The following is a 21,513-nucleotide window of genomic DNA, read 5'->3' as shown; positions in this document are numbered from 1 at the left end:
TCTACAGCTCACTCAGTCTTAGTTTTGTGTTTTGTGGGGAAAGAAGACAAAGAACAATACCAATTTACTTTGCTCACTAAAGTGAGTAGATGTGACCCTCAATACACATTGGGGACAGATTTGATGACTAAGATAATGTTTTTATAGTCATTTTCACACATCACATAAAAGAGGAACTTAAAGTATATCTGGATCAAGCATGATATATCAGATTTAGGAGGGCTGCATAGAAGAAGGCCTGAAGACAGAAGTGGGAGAAGGACTGGGAATCATGCAGCTCAAGGGGAGCAAAAAGAAATAAGAGGGCTTGTCTACACAGGAAAGATTTACCAGTTCTTAAGCTGATATAGTTATACCAGTATAATTCCCTGTGTGGACACCCTTTTATTGCAGAATAAGAGTGGCCTTTTCAGTTGAACATAAACCTCTTTCCAGAGTGACATAAGCATAAATGCGGAAAAAGACTCTCTTTTACTGAAATGAGTGTCCACACACAGAGTTATACTGGCACAGTATAAATATATTGGTTTAAATTCGTGCCTCAAGTTATACCAAATAAACTTTTCCATTTAGACAAGGCTTAGAAAGGGGAGATATAGCAAACTATTTTGGAATTGGGCCAGGGCAAGCACAGTATTGTGAAAAGTGCCATTTTTTTAAATATAAGCCAAGGTATGAATTTAAAGTGACAAAGTTATATCAGTATAACCCCTCTGCGTGAACACTTTTATTCAAGTATAAGAGAGCTTTTTCAGTTTAGCTTAAACCACTTCCCTACTGACATAAACTAAACTAAAAAAAGCCACTTTTATAAAGAATAAGTGTGTCCACACGGGTGGTTATGGTGGTATAACTATATCTGTATGAATATGTCAGCATAACTGGTAAAACATTCCTATGTAGAGAAGACCTAAATCCCATTATTGCTTTAAATAGATAACTTACAATATAGACATAACTAGGGAGACACTAGTAATATTTATTGGAGATTTTCTTTTCTATTTAGTGACCCTGAATTGTTGTGTAGTGTTTTTTGTATCAGCCTTTGGTTGTGATTGGGGCCTCAGATTATTACTGTATACCAATAATAAGAGTAAGAAATAATGTGTTGTTGGCAGTAATATGGCTGCTACATTCCACATTAAGGGTGGCTGCATTTCAGTGATGTGATGTGATCCTTATGTGTATAGTTTTTTAATTAATCAAGGTGAATTGAGATTTTAGAAAGGTGCTATGCAAACTGAGTAATAACTATTTCCTCCTCATATTTCGTTTTCCTGGGCGACTAGAACATCAGGCTTCTGAGTGTAATTTGAGAGTTACAAGCCCCAGGGTTTTGAATGTCAGCGCACTCAGGCCCTCAGATTGGTGTAACTATTGGGCACATTGAATTGCTGTTTGGGTTAAATATTATATAACTGCGTATTTCAGAACAAATAGGATAGCATGCGGTCTCCTAGCATTGCCCCTTGACATTATATGGGAAATGAGGGGGAACTAACCTGCACTTTTAATAACATGGACTATAACACACTAAACATTTTAATACACTATCTTGCAATTCTAAAGTTCTATTATTTAGTTGATACAATCCAGTAAAACAGAATATAGGTCTAAATCAGTTTATTTGCATATTTAACCCTTCTAATGTTTTGGGGTCTGTCTGACCCCAATGCACACAAAAATGTAAATAAAAATTGTTATGCCAAACCTGTACTTCTTCATATGTTAAGTATGCTCAAACTAGGATGGGGTCAATCTTTCCACATTGGGTTTATTATCTTACCTATTGTGATTTTTGTGTTTAAAAAAAAAAAAAAGTCACCAAAAAGGTAATGGGGTCAGTTAGACCACCTCGATGTTAGTCAATGGGAAAAATGAAAGTACTACACTTTCAAGGTCTTTGGGGGTCTCCTGAACCCCAAATACATAATAAAATAAATAAAACATGATAGGCAAACCACTGGCTATTTTTTTCTTTAAGTATTCTCTAAGTATGATAAGGACAACTTGTTAGCACTGGTTTTATCTTCATATCCTATTGTGGTTTTAGTGTAGCAGAAAAGGTCATCCAAAAGTTATTATGGTCAGTTAGACCTGAAATTAATTATGCAACTATTCCAGCACAGATTGTTTTTATGTTGAGGCAGCAATTATGATATGATTATATCAGTCTTTCAGCACTGATTTTATCTTCTCTGTTTCAGTGTTTTTTGTTTTTCCAAAAAAAAAAAAAAAAAAAAAAAGCAAGCACCAAAAGGTTCTTGGGAATCTGTGAGAGTCCAGATAACATTTGCCTTATGTATCATCACTGTTGTCCAGCAAATTGAGTTTCTTTGAAGATAATGCCATCGCATTGGTTTTCTGGGAAGCCTACAGTTGCTAGGAAGAGTTTCTGGGGATGCAACGACTGTCAGATGCATTTTCTGAAAAATCTATGCTTGACAGATGCTGTGGCTGGGGCAAAGACGCACTATTGGATTGCATATGCACATTGCATGTCTGAAGGCATATGTTGTTTAGATTTTGTTGAATCACAATACATCTTTGAATAAGAGGTGAATGTTTCTCAGGGACCCGGGTACAGAAATTTTTTGCCCACTGGTACATGAAAGGAACATTCCAGCCTTGCCTAAGGCGTCTAGGGAAGTAGTGTCTAGTGTCCTGGATACTGATCCAGAGACTAATGGGGAAGATGTTGCATCTGTTCCAGGGAATGAGGTAGAAAAACACATCAAAAATGTGTGACGTGTAAAAACTTACTATTTTTAGAAGATATGTCAGGTATTAGCTCCATTTGTTCAAAGTAGTAGGCCATTTATTGCAACTTTGCTGTGTTTGTGCCTTTTATATTGTTGCTGTTGCTATCTATTTTCATTGTCTAAACATGGGGTCAGTTAGCCCCCAATGCCTGTAGAGTGTGTTCCTTTTTTGAAAAACGTGTTTCATCATGGGGTCAGTTAGACCCCAGCACAAGTACTGTGTAATGTGCTTCTTCGAATAATGTCCCTAGGGGTGTTCCACTGCAGGTGTGCTTGCATCTCTGTGCTGTTGATGAATCAGTTAGTTCATGTGAAACAGGGAGGTTACCTTAAGAATGAATTTTGGATGTGGCCAGAGTGTAACATTGTCCCGAAAGAATACTGTGAAGGGGGGATGTGCACCAGAGCCGCTATTTCTCCTATTCTCCTGGCCGAAGTAATTGCTATCAGGAAGGCCGTTTTCATCGAGAGGTATGTAAGTGAATAGGTGGCCCTGGGTTCAAAAGGAGGCCTAGTCAGTCCTCTCAACACCAGGTTTAAGTCCCAGGTGAGAGTAGGAAGTCAAGGGGGCGTAGCACATCGCCTAGCCTCGTGGCACAGCACAAGGAGAGATAGTGCATGTGTGGGCCTAACGGACACTGCTACCGAAGTTCTCTGATCAGCAGCCCAGAGACGCAAGCACACCTATAGTGGAGCACCCATAAGGACACGCATCTCGAAGAACCATTGTTACTGCACAAGATGAGTAACTTCTTCTTCTGAATCTAGAAAGTTTTAACTTATTCATAATTTTATAGTTCATTGGTTACAAGTAAAGTCAGTTTTAAATGCATCCCATGTGTTATCTCCAATTTTCACATATTAGGGGTCTCCAAGACCCCAATATGGAAATAGTTGGGTTATTTTTGGTCCAATACAAGGGTGAAAAGAAAATTCCATAAACCTTAGTGCAATTACTCATTCTGAGAATAGACCAAATACATTAGACTGAAAATTATTAAGATATTTAAGGTGACTAAGCACTTTTTTAATCTGGTGATTAGTGTGAAAATGAGATAATGGATGGCAGTTCAGTTTGTGTTACATTTTTTATTTTTTGAAATTTAAGACTGTATTAAGACACTGATCAAATGTGAGGTGTCCTGTATCCAGCTTATTTCATAACAAATCTGAACAAGAACTATTGCATGTACTGGAAGTTTAATCAACAAAATTTAACCATGACTTATTCATTTCTCAACTCCCGGATCTTTATTCAGCAATGAAATATCACTACTCCGACAAGAAGTCCAAGATTTGCAAGCTTCACTTAAGGTTGGAAATTAATTTTACTTGAATATAGTTCATGATTTCAAATTGTGAAGTGTGCTAGCAGCTTACATTGCGAGCCTGTAATACACTTTCTCTCCCCTCCCCTTGTCTAGGAGGAGAGATGGTATTCAGAAGAGCTGAAGAAAGAATTAGAAAAAGTGCAGCGCCAGCAAGTAATTGCTTTAAAATACTTGAAGCAGGTTTACAACAAGCAGTTTATTATCATCTTTGACATTGAAGATTAATACCTTGTTGTAAGGCACGTGGCCCCATTCAGTTAGTTCCATAAATTGATTCCTGAAGTGTTTTAAAAAATCAGTTGTATATGCATGAAATAACTGTGTATGAGGTTAAAGGTGCTATGATTGTTCATTACTACATGATCTTTAATTTCCAATCAGATTTTTCCTGACAGTAGGCTCATTCAGACCATGCTCAGTTTATCTGTCTCGTCACTGTATTTATCTGTAGTGAATTATTGCTTCCAAAGTATTTCTGAAAATGGCAATATAATCTTAAAAACCCGCAAAACCTTCTCCAAAAACACCCACCAAACAAAGTTAATTGTAGCCTCTTGCACCTTATTAAACTTGCCTCCTGAAACAATGGAGCTCTAATTTATTTTCATATATAGCAGAGTTGCTTCAGAACTGATTTATACAAACCTCAGAAATAGGCATTAGGGGTGAATTTCGCTCTATATGTGAAGGATTAAAAGTATAGAATTGCTTGAACCTTTTGGGAAAATCTGTCTTTCCTTTCTTTGCTGCTGCTTCTCTTGCACGTAATAGTGCATATAACAACATATATTGCTGTAGAGGCAGATTTCAATATAACAGAAGGCTCGTTAGCATTGGAGTCTTGCTGTTCTGCATCAGTATGATAGCTAAGTGATATAAGAGGATGGCTAGTCTTCTTGGCCTTTTCTGTCCTAAATTGCTCTGCAGCATTGAAGCACATCAGTCTATTTTCGTAACCATTCTAAGAGGCTTCAAGTATGGAATTCTTGGAAATGTCTGCTATTGAAACTTTTGTTATTACCTTTACTCTGTCTAGTGACACACTTATTCTTCATTTTTTCTTTTCTTAAGGAATCTAAGCCTGATGGAGTGACAACTGCTGCATCTACAGGTGAGATATATTTTAATAGAGAAGTTTCTACATTGCATTGAAATACTACAGTTCTGTGTGTTAGAAAAATTAAGTTAAGTGAAACTTCAGACTTGATGAAAAATACTGTTTCCTATATTAAAAGGCTAAAATGGTGCAATTATGTAATGTCTTCTCTTGCCTACATTTTTTTTCAATAAGTTTATAGGGAAAACGTAAGGTTGCCTTGTTCATTTTTAGAGTAAAGAAACATTAAAAAAAAGGTTGATTGGTTCTATCATTTCTAGGATAAAGGAGGTGAAATTATTGTGACCATAAAAGTACTTCTGATCATGGTTTTGATTTTTGAACATGTTCTTAATCATTTTAAATATCCAAACAGCCATTGTGCTGAGGAAGACAGAGTGATTGTTGACATTTGAATTACACCAATTGTCAATGCTCATTCTGTTGACTTCAGTGCCAGTCTTCCCTGCTTGCTGCCAAAGAAAACACTTTTTTAAAAATCTGCATGTTCTTAATTTTTTTGTTCCATGTTATATTTGCATGAGACACTCGTCGAATAATAACTTTCTTATGTGTACACACACAATCTCTGGCTGATCCTTATTAAATAACTTCTGACTGCACCTCAGGGCTCAGAAATTAGCAGTGTACAAAAAGTGACCAAAATGGATAAACTAATTTTCATTGGCTAGCTAGATTATGAGCTCAGTCCTGCAACGTGCTGTGCTCACTGTCCTATTCCAGCAAAGCACTTGAGCCCATGCTTAACTTTAAGCATATGAACAGTCCTGTTGAAGTGAATTGAAGGTTAAGTGAGCTTTGGTGAGTTACTCATTTGTAATGCTCTTTTATCAATATAAGTTTCTGTGTAACCTCTGATGTTAGTTTTTTCAATAAATACTACTGTTTTTGAGCTAGAATCATTAGAACGGCAACTTGAAGAGACCCAAGTAGAAAATTTTAATATTAAGCAGATGAAAGACCTGTTTGAGCAAAAAGCCGCACAGCTGGCTACTGAGATTGTAGGTAAGTACATAAAATTATTATGCAATCGGTTCTTCTTTTAATTAAAACCTGAATGAATGATCTTTTGCATAACTTCCTTCTTTACTAGATATTAAGGCAAAGTATGATGAGGAAATGAGTCTTCGAGAAAGTGCAGAGCAGAAAGTGACAAACCTGATGCAAGAACTACAGAAAGAGAGAGCCATAATAGAAGATTTAAAGACTGAATTGGTAATTCATACCACATTATTTATTTATTTATTTATTTATTTATTTATTAAGCCTTTCCCAAATGAGAAGGAGAGCGTTTTTAGTCATCTGCCCATTCTAAACATAATCTTAAAATAGATTATCATTGTTTACTTGGACAGTGATTTATTTGTGAGAGAAAGAGCGGCTCAGAAAATCCCTTCTTCTAAACTATCTATTCCATTGCTGTAAACTTCCAATAACTTCCCAGCCAAGGAATGTATATTTTGCCTGCTCTGTTTATTCAGTTATTTGCATTATTGCTAGGTATGTATGACATGATGCTTGTTTGTGCTCTGTTCAGAGGCCTCTGTGTGGCTTCCCTCATTTCAGGACTTTCATAAACAAAATATTAATCCTCGTACGTGTTTTACTTAGGCCTAATTTTGCAACCCTTACTGACGATGATTAGAATATACTCATGTGAATAGATCCATTGTTGTTGACTTCAATGGGTGTCTCTATATTAGCCTTTTTCCCCTCATGTTTTTCACTGTTGCTGTCACCAGGCAACTGCATTCATAAGAGCAGCTCTGCCCAGACCTCGGTGATGTGCTGGTTAAAGGCTGGCACCTGTCATCACTTTGTCTACACTGGTGTTACCGTTGTTGCTCTTGGCTGCCCAGGGCGCACATATTCCAAGAGTGTGGCTCCACAGAGGCAAAATACTAAAGAAAAGTTAGTCCTAGTAACCCTTTTTCACAATCCTGGTCTAAGAGGAAGCTACCCAGCAGCCTTTCTTCCACATAAGGAAAAGCAGAGTAGCCAGGAGGAGCTGTCTAGCCTCCTGTCATCTTCATTCACTCACTCAACTGAGAAACTTGGGCTCTGGATTTTTCTTTTCCTCTTCTGTATTGCTGTTGATTAGTGGACTGTCTTCATTTCTCTGTCCACCCCTTCCTGCCACGGCAATCCTTCATCTGCCCAATCTCACTCTCCCGGACATTTCGCTTCTGTCCCTCCTTCTATCCTTCCTCTCTCTGTCCCATCTCATCTTTATTCTCTTTCCTGTTCCCTGTCCAACACCAACAGTCCCTTCCTCCCACCCACTTCAGCTCCAAGTGCTACTTTCCCCTCCAAAAGCCAACCTAAAACTTTTTTGGGGGTAACACATATAAAACAAATATGTAAACAACCCATCCGTCCATGGAACTAACATGATGTATGGCTTTATGCAGTGGTGGTGTTGCTGTGTTGGTCCCAGAATATTAGCAATACAAGGTGCGTGAGGTAATATCTTTTATTGAACCAACATCCGTTGGTGAGAGAGACAAGATTTGAGCTACATAGAGCTCTTCTTCTTCTCTGGGAAATGTACTCAAAGTGTCACAGCTAAATACAAGGTGGAACAGATTGTTTAGCATAAATAGCTAACACATATTTCAAGGGACCATTCAAGGTGAAGTAGCCTGTTAACAGCTCTCCAGTCACGGGGGCATTTACTGCACTGGATAAGGTACACCATAGGTTGTGATAGGCATGTGTAGGACCCATGGACCTTGAAAGGTGTGTTGTGGGGAGTGTTGATTATAGCAGAAATGGAGATATGTCTACAGTTTTGCATCTGTTCTGACAATGTCTGGTGCTACTTTGAGTTGGTGGGCCCTGATCTGCATGGAGCTTGCGTCTGATGAGGAGCTTGGAGAGTGATTGGGGGCTTGTTTGAAGACCAGAAGAGGAGGTTCAGGAAAGGTTTATTTCAGGATAATGTCCACATTGAGTATAAGTTGTAATTGTTTGATGATACCCCGTATGGGTTCTAGTGTGGTGTGGTAGGTGAAAAGTAGTGTTGTGCGGTCGGAGGGGGTTTTATTTCTGTATTGAAGCAGGTTCTCTCAGGGTGTTTGGATGGCCCATTCCATGATGCTATCTACTTCTCTGGTGGAGAGTCCTTGTTTGGTGAAGGTGGTTTTAAGTGTATATATCCTGGACTCTCTCTTCAGAGCATATTCTGTGGTATCTGAGTACCTTGAAGTGTCTCTGGAAATATGTGTTAACTACTAGACTAAACAATCTGTTCCACCTTGCATTTAGCTGTGACGTTGTGAGTACATTTCCCAAACCTGACAGAGTGCTCTGTGTAAGCTCAAAAGCTTGTCTCTCTCACCAACAGAAGTTGATCCAATAAAAGATATTACCTCACCCACCTTCTCCCTGTGATGTATAGCTGGGATTACCACCCTGGCTGCTTTTCCTGTAAGGTTTATCTTTTCCTTCCACTCCTCATCTGTTCTGTTGTTCTTTTGTATTGTAAGCTTTTCAGGGCAGGGACTCTGTCTTTATGAAAGTGAAAACAGTGCCTAATGCCCCACTCCTGATTGGAGTCTTTGGGTGCTACAGCAATATATATAATAAAAACACTGATAAATAATACCATTCTCTGTTTAGATTAGAAATGAAAGTGTATTTGAAAATAAAGCGTCTGGAAATAACCCAAAATAGTTTCAGCAGGAAATCTTAAATGAATTTGGAAGCTTTTGCAGAGAGTGAATATGAAGTGATACTGAAAACATATCTGTCAGTATTAGAAATCCTTATAGGTAGTAATTATTGTTATGCTGCCTTTCAGCTGCAAAGGCCTGGTGTGGAGGATGTTTCTGTTTTAAAGAAGGAGCTGGTCCAAGTTCAGACATTGATGGACAAGATGACTTTGGAGCGTGAGAGAGAATCAGAGAAGCTGAAAGATGAGTGCAAGCATTTGCAGGCAGAGTATGCGAACTCAGAGGTAATGAAGCCAAACAAAAAGGCTTAGAACATGTTTTAGCTTTGTTGTGATTTTCATATGATAATGATGAATGTTAATCCATCACACTGAATAGAACTTTGCTTTCTTCCCTAACTAGTCTGGTAGGGAGTGTTTCATTAGATTAGAGTAAATTGATACAATCCATGCATCGGTATCCAGACACTAAATCTTTTCAAAAAAATTCTCTTTTTAGCATGAAAAGTTAGTTTTGTCCAGCCATGTAGAGGAGAAGCAACCTCCCCTGCTGGTATATGTTGTGATCTCTCCAGCGAGACAGAGCAATAAATTTCTGCCTCAAAAAGAAAAATTTTATTTTGAGCTTTCCTAAATTGTGTGCTGTAATACAGAGACAGAAACTAATTGTTACCTAAGGTTATGGTTGCTACTTAACATTAAAATTGAAACATATGTTTACAAAACAGGGTTACAGTTTTAAATAACTCCCTAAGCATGTAAATATATGAAAATGAACCATTAATGCAAGGTAGATAACTATTCAAATGTTCTCACAGTTCATATAGTCCCTTAAATAAATGTACATGTGTTTGTAGAATATGCATTGTGACTTTTAAAAATCAGTGTAAATTCTGCACAATTTTTCCAGCATTAACCTATTAATCAGAAGCCTTTTGACACTTACCCTTTATCACATCTATATTTTGCATATAAATTACAAACCTTAAAATCACTCACATACTCCCCCTGCCCTCCTCCCCCACAATATCCTTCAGTTCACCTGCTCATTATTGGCCATAGAAACCAACATTTTGCCTATTATCCTCCATATACAAACCAGAAACTAGGCTCTTGCCAATCCCAACTACCTGTTTTGGCCAATAGACACCAATATATCATGTCTCATCCTTCATGGTCAGACCAGAGGCACAACTATTTTTCTTCATCCACTATTCCATTCTGAGGTTTGAAAACAAAATCTGTTACTTCCACCTTAATTATATGTCCTGGAAATATATAGCCCTGTATCACCCCATGCCCCTTTTTCCTGTTTATCTTTTCAAAGTGAGACTCCACATTTCATATGAGATACAGATTATAGGTGGGTTTTTCAGAAGTGCTCAGCGTTGGGCTAACCAGCATCTGTTGAACTCAATGGGAGCAGAATTAGACCAGTGTTGACTGATCTGAAAATACTTAACAATATTTACGCAATCATGCTGTGCTCAATAGGGCACAGATCTCAGTATACCCTTTTGATTAAATGAAGCTAGTACATTACCTAATTACCTTGGAAGAAGAGAAAGTGGGTCAAAGAAACTTGGAGAATGTTTGGTGTTTTCATCTGTAATCAGTGATTTCAAATATTCTTAAAACTGTTGTTTTTCCAATAAGCATTTCCTGTTAAATGTTAGGTGGGTAGATAATAGGAGTCTGAATTAAGGTTGTTTTTGGAATGCGCAATGTGATTTTATTTTTACACATGCATGTTTATTTCAGTGAATGTCTGAACTGTGAGGATACTTGAATATTTATCTTCCTTCCTTTAACTATTCATTTCCAGACTTCTAAATGCTTAGGCTTTCTTAAACTGGAACAATCCTTGGTGTGAATATGTTTGCACTTCAGCGAGAGGTAGCAATCTTATCACCTATAACCTTGCTGTAATTTTTGCCTTGGATCAATGAATTTTGGTGAGGAGATGCTTGTGCTAAAAGTAACAAAATTATCTGTTTGTTAATTTCCTTCTTTTGAATATAGGGCCAATATGGAACTTAAGAGCTCTGCAAGGTCCCTACTCCACCATGACTATGTATTTCCCTATCCTGTACAGCTCAGATAAGCTTATAAGTTTTGCTAGTTACCCCTAGTTCATGCTGTTCTAGAGGCCTTTGCAGTGGTGCAGAATAACTGGCCCCTTTAAACCCTCTCCCACCATGGGTTCATCTGCCCTGTGGAATTTTGGAGCTCCACAGATTCCAGCTCCTCCTTCCTTCCTCTGCCCTGCAGAGCTTTAGGGATGTGTGGAGTAACCAGTTCTCTTGGCCTTGTATTGTTTCTAAACTCCTCAGGGTTCCTGATATCGTCGCTTCTTTCCTTGCCCTGCAGAGACTGTACAAGGCATTCATGGGGCCACATGAATTGTATAGAGAGTACAGTATTCTACCAAACAATAAGTCCAGTGTTTTCTTATTCAAGTTTAAAATATTTAGACTAAGGAGAATCCGTTCACAGACTTGATCAAACATGTATGTGAAGAAAAGAATGTCGCAGTTGGGGTCCTGAGTATACAGTAACTCCTCGCTTAACGTTGTAGTTATGTTCCTGAAAAATGCTACTTTAAGCGAAACAACGTTAAGCGAATCCAATTTCCCCATAAGAATGAATGTAAAATGGAGGGGGGAGGGTTTAGGTTACAGGGAAATTTTTTTTGCCAGACAAAAGACTATATTTTATATATATGTATATACACAGTATACGTTTTAAACAAACAATTTAATACTGTACACAGCAATGATGATTGTGAAGCTTGGTTGAGGTGGTGAAGTCAGAGAGTGGGATATTTCCCAGGGAATGCCTTACTGCTAAATGTTGAACTAGCACTCAGCTGAGCCCTCAAGGGTTAACACATTGTTGTTAATGTAGCCTCACACTCTACAAGGAAGCACAAATGGAGGGAGGGGAGACAGCATGGCAGAGAGAGACAGACACACACACTCTGTGTGTGAGAGAGAGAGAGAGAGACGCGCATCGCCTCTTTAAGTATGCTGACCCCACTCTGAGTACACTACCTTTTTAAGTAGATCAGCAAGTTGAGACAGCAGCTGCTGCTGGCAGGCTCCCTCCGTCTTGAGCCCTGTCGTGTCCACCCCCTTCACCCCCCGCTCTATGGAGATGGGGGGCAGGAGGACACGCCTGCTTGGCAGCTGCCGCACAGGGAACTTAGGGGAGTGGGGAACTGATAGGGGGGCTTCCGGTCCACCCTGGTTCCAAGCCCCCACCAGCTAGCTCCAATGGGCTGCTCTTTCCTCAAGCAGTGGACAAAGCAGGTGGCTGTCAAACAACATTATAATGGAGCATTGCACAACTTTAAATGAGCATGTTCTCTAATTGATTAGCAATGTAACAATGAAACAACGTTAACCAGGACGACTTTAAGTGAGGAGTTACTGTAATTGGTTATGTGGCCATGTAAATTGCTGCCATTTTTGAAGTATCACAATTGTACTTCAGAATTTAAACTTTCATTTCAAAATATTGTCTATCTAGTCTGTCTGTTTCAAAGACAATCTGAAAGTGTAAGCTGAACATAAAGTGATGTCTGCCAAATTTTGCAGAGCTAGCTCTAACAGAAATATGAACTGCTGCTGTTCATCCAAATGATGGATTTACATATCAAAATGGCTAACTATTTCACTGTGTATCATTTAGCAGAAACAATCTAATGTTCATTGTCACTCTTGTTGGACATAGTAGCAGATATAGGGGAGAAGGGTTGCATTAGTGTAGCTAGTTATTCTCATGCATATATATGGGAAATCTTGGTGGGGCTGTGTGACTAAATTTCCAGTAAAGTGTTTTCAGTGACATTAGCTATCTATGAAAAATTTGGATAGGTATTATTTAAAGTGAACCAAAGACAACTGGTATCATTTAAGTACTAAAGTAAGTAGCAGTAATTCATTCTCCTATAAAATGTTGCTATCTCCTCTGCATCATAACCTTTAACATAGCAGTGACTATAATGTGAGACAGGTTAACTACATTAAAATAAAATGTTGCTGTCTATGAGAAGTGATATTAGATCTAATAGATTTTAAAATCAGTAGCCTGAATTCCACTTAGCTTTTAAAAACTAATAAAATGTGTTTGTGAAAAGTGCTAGATTGAGAACACTGGAAACTGACGCCCTCCACCCATGGAATGTATATAGTAATGGTGGTGAAAGCTTCCCCAAGCCTGTGATTCAGCCCTGTTCTTGAGGCCTGAGAGAGTAATTCAGTCTCTGACTATTCAGTCTGTGGAGCACGAGGGAGTTATCTGTATTATTTTCTGACAATCACATTTGCCTCAGTTTACCTGCTGGATATTATGCTGCCTGACTTCATGGAATTAAATCAAAGGAGGCTGTTAGGAGGGAACTAATGGGAAATGAAACAGTGACAGAGATAAGATACCTCGAGAGAGAATACAAAGGGTCCTTAAGGGAACAGTGAAAGGCCCATTAATTGGGAAATGCCTATCTGCCTGGCTTCAACCAGGCTAGCAGGTTAATTTCTCCCACGTCCAAGCCAAGGATCAAAGGGATACTAAACCATGAAAGACCCTAGCCTAGAAAGGCAGGGGAGTGAATAGGCAGCAGTGGTTGAAGAGAAGTCTCTATGTACGTCTCCACTATGTTTGAAAATCCATGGTAGCGAGTCTCAAACCTTGGACATGGACTCGCACTATAGCACTAAAAACAGCAGTGTAGATATTGCGGCTTGGGCTGGAGCTAGGACTCTAAGGCCTGGGTGAGGAGGTGGGCTGCAGCCTCCCCTTTTTACCAGCCATATTAACATGGGCTTCAGAGCCTGAACCTGAATGTCTACACAACTGTTTTTAGTGTGAGCCCACGTCTATAGACCCGAGCTTTGAGACTTGCTGCCGCGGGTTTAAAAACACAATGTAGACGTACCCTCTGATAGTGAGACACAGAGTGTAGCAGGGGCTGTCTGTCTCTCTCAAACCAGCAATAGGGGTGGCTGGGCTGAATGGGACTTACATAAAACTTGCACAGAAAGAATAAAGTTTAGGTAAGACCCAGGGGTATAGGCTTTTTATTGTTTTATCTCTTTCTCTACTTGCTGTGCGCCCTTGAGTGAATAAACAATTCCTTGTTTTGAAGAAGCTGTTTGAGTCACTTTAATCAGCCCATGTCACTGGCCCTGGAGGAAAAGGTCTTACAGTAGTTAAACACAGTTGGGCCTGTGGTGTTAACACAGTTGGTAAACAAGGGGCTGCAGCCCAGAGATCCATTCTGAGAGAGGTAGTATGTGTGGTTCCACCCAAAAAGCGGGGAAGGTAGTGAAACCTGTCACCAGACGGATGCACTCATAAGGGATCAAAAGGGGTCTGAAGCACAGCTCATCCTGTAACTATAACACAGTCCTTGGTCTTTTTGCTTAGAATGCTGAGAGTGCAGATTGAGAATCTAACTAAAATAGCATTAAGAACTCAAACTATATCTTCTCATGTTCATAGTATTGGTTTCCAGAGAATGTAATTTTAAAAAAAGAGAACTGTATAGCCTGAATTGAGAGAATAAGAAAAAAATCTTACTGTTTTCCTTTAAATACTGAGAAACTAAGTAGTTTTGAGATGAACAAATTTACCATTTCCATATTTGTGGCATTTCTGCTCTAAATGTGGCTTTGTGTTTGTCATCTTGTGCTTGGGTTTTTTGGCCTTCATTGCTAAGGAACTAAAATATCATTTTGGCATTAACTAATTAAAAACTGTTGAAAGAATTCTAATTTTTCATATTTAAAAATCACTGATCCAACTGTATTCTGAGCTCTTCTTTTGCGATTCACCATCTTGCCGCCTTATTCATTGGATATTGTATGTTGTGCTTGTTATGGAGTTATACCTGAAAACATGGCAAGTTGCTGTCTTAGTTAGATTATGAGGATCCCAAAAGCATCTCTAATTATCCCATGTTTAGTTTCTCACTATAGTGAATCTCACATAATAAATTTTCTCTGCGGCACCTAAAACACATAAGACGTACTCCAAAAGCCTTTGAAATCAATGGAAAGACATGGTTAACTTTACACACTGTGCTTAACTTCATTCACTGTGGATAGTCTCAGTGCAGTCAAGTTTAGCATGTGTGTGAATCTTTGCAGGCACTCATTTCAGTTATTTATATATGGGATAATTGCCTACATGGCATAAGACACCTGCTAGACTGTTGATATTGTTTCCAGTGCATATTAACATGAGTAGGGGGTATTAGCATGAGTAAATATATGAGTATTTCTGTATAAAGTGCCTTTGTTGTGATAAAGTCAAGATTGTCTCTTTAAATAAAGGCATAGAAACATAATGTTTTACTATAGATCTTTGAAGAATTGTACCTAAAACGTTTATCACTGCCTGCTTCCACATTTCATCCATCATTTTATTTTTTCTGCTTTCTAATGGAGACACTTACATTTGAGGTAATTTTTTTGTGAAAGCTTTTTCTCATTACATTGTAATGCTGTAGTCTCAAGATAACATCAAGACCTTGTTAAACAGTTCCTGTTTGCTTATTGGTTTATTAATCAAATAAACACATCAGCCAGCACGTATTTTAAATAATTATTCAACCTCACTTTGTTGCTGTTTAATAACTAAACATGAGATTTTGTTTTGAACAATGGCTGGCAGAACTGTAGCTTGAAATATATTTACAGTAACTCTTCTATGTAGGTTCTTGTTCTGTTTCTGGTTTAAACAGCTGCAACAGTGTTTGACAAATTTGTGCACATTTTTGCATTTGCACTATCACTTCTACAAAATGTCTGTGTACTTTTCTGGATACTCTCACAAAACAGTGTATTTGCAAATTAGAGATCCCATGTTTTTTAGTGACAACTCTGCAACTACAACAGTATAAAGTGTGCCATTATGAAAAGTCAGAGTTAATAGCAAAATATATTTTTACAATTAATGTGTATATACATTCTCTTTGCTCTTCCCAAAAATGTATCCTATTTTATGAACAAGACTGCTTCTTTCTCGTAACTTTTGTTACTTGCACAAAATAGTGTAAACTTTCATGGGATGTGCTATTCTTTTTCTAAAAAAGGAAATGATCAAATTAACATCTGTACTTGTGACCAGAAATCTGTGGCTAGAATAACTTAAGGAAAGGAAAAGCATTTATAACAAATAATGCCATTGGTGTACTATGTGTTTCAAAGATAACACAACGTGCATTTTATTTTTCTCATTTATCTTTAAAATGCAGAAAGCTGATGTTTCTCCATATCTTTCTTTGTTGCAGAAAGATTGAAACAAAGAGTAAAAGCAAGTGAATTGGACTTGTTAGCCATTGGATGGTTTGCTTCAGACACATCTTAATTAGGAAGCTCAGTATTAACTCACATTTTATTAAAAGCAGTTACCTTTGTCTTCCACTTTAAGGACCAGATCATGCCACCTAAATCCATGCATAGCGGGGATCCTCCACACACTTATTTCCTTTCTTCCACATCACCTTGTCCCCTCCCCCACCCTCTCTTTCCCCCCTCACCATTTCCTGTGTGTCATGCTGAGATTTGTCTGGGGTCTTTGCCAGGGGAGGAGATGGGGAGTGGGTGATGCACATTGTGCATCTGTCTCTCAGAAATTAGCCCTTAAAGATGAGAGCCTAGGGCAACCATTGCTATCTGTCTAAGGTACTTATGCCCTCATCACTGTAGTATCTGAACACCACACAGTCATTAATGTAGTTATCTTTACATCACTCCTGTGAGGTAGGGAACTGTTGTTATCCCCACTTTACAGATAGGGAAATGAGATACAGGGTAGATTAAGTGACTTGTCCAAACTCACACAGGAAGTCGACGGCAGAACTGGGATCTGAACCTGGTGTCTTAAGTCCCTTCTAGTGCCCTGTCCACTTGACCATCCTTCCTGGCTGGGTAGAGATCTTGGCAACACTGCTGAAATGGAGCCAAGGGATCCCAGTTCCACTGAGAGTCAGAGCCATCGGAGACACAAGGCCTCCATGCAGATCCTTTGGGATCTGCCAGGTTTGGGGATGGGCTCCTTGGCCTTTTCCACTGGAGTGGGCAAGCAACCATCTTCCTGATGGGATGATGTGAAAGGATCTCAGCAAGGGGATTCCCGCCCTGCCCCCGGTATTTCCATGGGTAGTGATCTGGGCCAAAATTTGCACATATCATTCATGCAAATTAAAGACACATTCTTTTTTGCAAGCTGGTTTATACCCCCCCCCCCCGACCTCCTGTCTATATTTGGGCTATCAATCTAATTGATTATTAATCGTAACTGTTTTTTAATTTTTTTTTTATTAAGGCCACCATAAATCAGCTAAGGGCTGAGCTTGCAAAAGGCCCTCAGGAGGTTGCTGTGTATGTGCAGGAACAACAAAAACTTCAAAGTTCAGTTAATGAATTAGCACAGAAAAACCAGGTAAGAGTTTTATTATTAATCACATTTGTAAAACTGGTATTTATGTGAAAATGTACAATCTGGCTCTTGTGTCACAAACTGCATTTCAGAGTGTTAACCAAAGAGTTTAACAAAATACATCATTGTGGCATCAAAAGTTAAGCCTTTCCTGATTGTTCACTATCCCGATTAGCCTGAAGGGGGTAATACATTTACAATACTGTAGTACATTTGAAGGATTTTATCTTACATTATAACTTTTAAAGATAGTAATGTCCATTACAGTTATAATTGTAGTTTTCTAATATCCAGGGCCGGCTCCAGGCACCAGCCCTCCAAGCATGTGCTTGGGGCGGCACCTGGAGGGGGCGGCGCTCACCCGGGGAGAGCGGGGCCGCGGCCGGGCTCGCCGCCCTCCCCCCGGCGCTCCGTCCAGCCGGGGAGAGCGGAGCCGCGGCGGGCTCGCCGCCCTCCCCCCGGCGCTCTGGCCGGTCGGGGAGAGCAGGGCCCCGGCCGGGCTTGCCGCCCTCCCCCCGGCGCTCCGGCCGGTCGGGGAGAGCGGAGCTGCGGCTGGGTTCGCTGCCCTCCCCGCGGCGCTCTGGCCGGGGAGAGCGGGGCCGCGGCTGGGCTCGGCGCCCTCCCCTGCCGTGCTCCCCGCCGGGGGTCAGGGGGCGGTGGGAGGCTTTTTTGCCTGGGGCGGCAAAAAAGCCAGAGCTGGCCCTGCTAATATCTGCCATTTACACTCTATATAGTATTGCCAAAACAAGCATTAAAAAATCATTAGTAAGTTCCCAAAATATTAGGAGGTTGGCTTAAAAATAATTACATTTAGAAGGAAATTATATACTTTTGGGGGTTCTTTTTATATGCCATCTGGTTCCTGAGCCTTTAGGTCATACACAGGTCACATTTTGAAGCTTTTCACAACTGTGAAGGCTAGGAACTTATTTATTTATTTTTTATAATAAAAGCTGAGATTCTCAGCTTGAAGAGCCAGGACTTTCAGAAAAACATCAAATATTGCAAAATTTATGATAAAATCCTGAGTTGGCATCATTGCATATGTAATATATAAATGAACACACACATGTACAATAGAAACTCAGAGTTACGAACACCTGAGTTACAAAGTGACCAGCCACACACCTCATTTGGAAGCAGAAGTATGCAGCAGCAGAGACAGGAAAAAAAGAAAAGAAAAAGCAAATACACCACAGTACTGTGTTAAACGTAAACTACTAAAAAAATAAAGGGAAAGTTTAAAAAAAAAAAAAAAGATTTGACAAGACAAGGAAACTGTTTCTGTGCTTGTTTCATTTAAACAGAGATGGTTAAAAGCAGCATTTTTCTTCTGTGTAGTAAAGTTTCAAAGCTGTACTAAGTAGTGTTCAGTTGTAAACTTTTGAAAGAACAACCATAATGTTTTATTGAGAGTTATGAACATTTCAGAGTTATGAACAACCTCCATTCCAAAGGTGTTTGTAACTTTGAGGTTCTACTGTATTCCCTAAAGAAGAAGTGGGGAAAAATAGTAAAAGGAGACAGAAGAGAAAGAGGAGACAGGAAAACAAATCAGAGAATTTTTCTACAATTTTATGGTTGTTTCCCCATTATAACGCATGTTTGTGTACATATAAAACATTTGAATGTATTTGTATTATATGGTGACAGGTTTCCGAGTGGTAGCCGTATTAGTCTGCATCAGCAAAAAGAACGAGGAGTACTTGTGGCACCTTAGAGACTAACAAATTTATAAGCAAAAGAATAAATGGACACAAATCAGATGTCAAGAATTATAACATTCCAAAACCAGTCGGAGAACACTTCAGCCTCCCTGGTCACTCGATTTCAGACCTCAAAGTCGCAATACTCCAACAAAAAAACTTCAAAAACAGACTGCAACAAGAAACTGCAGAATTGGAATTAATTTGCGAGCTGGACACCATTAAATTAGGCTTGAATAAAGACTGGGAGTGGATGGGTCATTACACAAAGTAAAAACTATTCCCCATGCTAATTTTTTCCCCCCTACTGTTATTCACACCTTCTTGTCAACTGTTGGAAATGGGCCATCCTGATTATCACCACAAAAGTTTTTTTTCTCCTGCTAATAGCCACCTTAATTAAGTACTCGCATTATAGTTGGTATGGCAACACCCATTTTTTCATGTTCTCTGCGTGTGTGTGTGTGTATATATATATCTCTATATATATCTTCCTACTGTATTTTCCACTGCATGTATCCGATGAAGTGGGTTTTAGCCCACGAAAGCTTGTGCTCAAATAAATTTGTTAGTCTCTAAGGTGCCACAAGTACTCCTCGTTCTTTTTGTATTATATATGATTATAATTTTCTGTGTGTGCATTTGTGTATGTGTGTATTTATTTATTTATTTATTTATTTATTTATGTGGTGGCAACATTAGTAGTTTAGGATAGGCCTGTGAAATAATTCTCCCCACTTGTTGGAATTATTAATATTTGAAATTATTTATATTAATGTGGGAAACCACCAAACTCTAATTTAACCACAAATTCCTTTATTAAATCCAAAGACCAAATGGTGTGTGTACAATTGCTCCAAACATGCCTAAAAAGCCTCAGTAATAAGCAGTTTACTACATCCAAACAATAACAAAACATTTATAAAGATTTGGTCAAGATATTTATAAATGGGCTAAACCCAAGGATGCTTAGAACCATATTTGTTGGCTCCAATGTGGTCAGGCAAGTAGTGGCAATGAATCCTTTGAGTTTACTTTTTTTTTATACTCTTCAACAAATAAGTACTGTCATTGCAAATTACTGTCTTCAGTTAAAACCAATTTGAGACAATTCCCCCTTATTTCTAGTCCTTATTCAGATAAGATTTACAGCTTCCTTTCCTCCCCTCCTTCTTGCAGTCTGACAGTTTGTTCTGGATTCACACAGACTTTAATGCTGGTGTGTGGGGTGGGAAGGGCCATGCTGGCTCATTTTAAGACAGATTCTTTTTGTCTTATTTAAAACCATTTGCACTCACCCCTATTGGTCAGAGGCCTTCTTTTCAGAAGCTTTTCCTTTATATCATTTGTTATTCTTTGAACAGACATCTTCCTTATTTTATTCCTTGTGTCCTTATCCTTTCCTTCTACTTGCTAGTCAGGGCCTTCCTTTACAACACACATCTTTTCGTAACCAAACTCAGGCTAACAGTAATTCTTTAATTTCATATTTATTGACCACCACCCGAAACCTAACCAATTGCTGTCTACAAGTATTTATTTATTTTTGGCCAAATTATGACATAGCTAATGCAGTGGTGTCCGTATACAGCTAGTAGTTCTGAAGGGGAAGCAGACTCTGCAGAACCACCGTGTCCTGCCCTTGTGCCAGCTAAGTGGGAAGGGCAGAAGAAGGTAAGGATAGGTTAGAGCTGTGCCAGCGTGTTGGGGAGCATACACTGCTTCCTCTGGGTAAAGGCCCAGCATGATTTACTCTCTTCTTGGAGCAGCAGGGAGACTCCTGGGGCAGGAGTAACAATGTGTTGCCCATTCCTTTGAGCTCATGGCAAAGTCACAATTGAGCCGTTTATCGTCACATCACTCTGCACTAACGATTTAGTGGAGGGCTGCACCTTCGAGTTAACTGACACATTTAACATAAAAATGTGTATTGCGGGCTATCCAGGTCCTACCCCAACCTTTCTGCTGCAGAAGTGGTCCTATATCTATGTATCTCAATGTAAGTGCATATGCAAGTGTGTATTTCTATGTATGGGTATATATGTAGAGAACACCATAGATGTGGTAGTCGTAGCCATGTGCTCAATTAACATGCCTGCCTCACTTGCTCTCTGCTCATTAATGCATCTCAACGGGGCTTATTTCTGATTTTCCTCATCATTAAATAGATTTAAACAGCCATGTTAACCTGACAGATAAATATTTTTTTCTTTCCTTGACTTGTGGAATTTCCCCTCTAAAATCACAAGCTGGAATGTAATATGTTTAAAGCTCAATGTGTTGCGACTCCATAGAGCTGTAAATGGGAGCATTATAACACAGAAAAAAGGAGAATCCCAGCTTCCCAGTGGGAGTCAGCATTTGATTCTAATTATGGAAGGTCTCAAGTTATCTAGTTTCAAAGCCCCGTTGATTTTAGATAAAACTCTTTTAGATTACTTGTAGGGTTCTTTGTGGCTTACTCTGAGGCTGCCCT

General features: G+C 39.1%; 1 protein-coding gene across 2 annotated transcripts in view; it reads left to right on the top strand.

Moving 5' to 3' along the window:
* Nucleotides 1-21,513, top strand: part of EEA1 (early endosome antigen 1) — a 105,604-nt gene that overhangs the window by 38,464 nt on the left and 45,627 nt on the right. For both annotated transcript variants that reach the window (XM_029910881.1, XM_024218390.2), the window contains 7 exons: nt 4,022-4,076; nt 4,187-4,246; nt 5,165-5,204; nt 6,108-6,215; nt 6,304-6,425; nt 9,013-9,168; nt 17,218-17,334. In XM_029910881.1, the coding sequence (XP_029766741.1) occupies nt 4,022-4,076; nt 4,187-4,246; nt 5,165-5,204; nt 6,108-6,215; nt 6,304-6,425; nt 9,013-9,168; nt 17,218-17,334 (658 nt within the window). The remainder of the gene's footprint in view (nt 1-4,021; nt 4,077-4,186; nt 4,247-5,164; nt 5,205-6,107; nt 6,216-6,303; nt 6,426-9,012; nt 9,169-17,217; nt 17,335-21,513) is intronic.

The sequence above is a fragment of the Terrapene carolina genome, unplaced genomic scaffold (genome assembly GCF_002925995.2).
Source record: "Terrapene carolina triunguis isolate 2854851 unplaced genomic scaffold, T_m_triunguis-2.0 Scaffold68, whole genome shotgun sequence".
Lineage (NCBI taxonomy): Eukaryota > Metazoa > Chordata > Testudines > Emydidae > Terrapene > Terrapene triunguis.
This window is presented reverse-complemented; position numbering and strand designations above follow the sequence as displayed.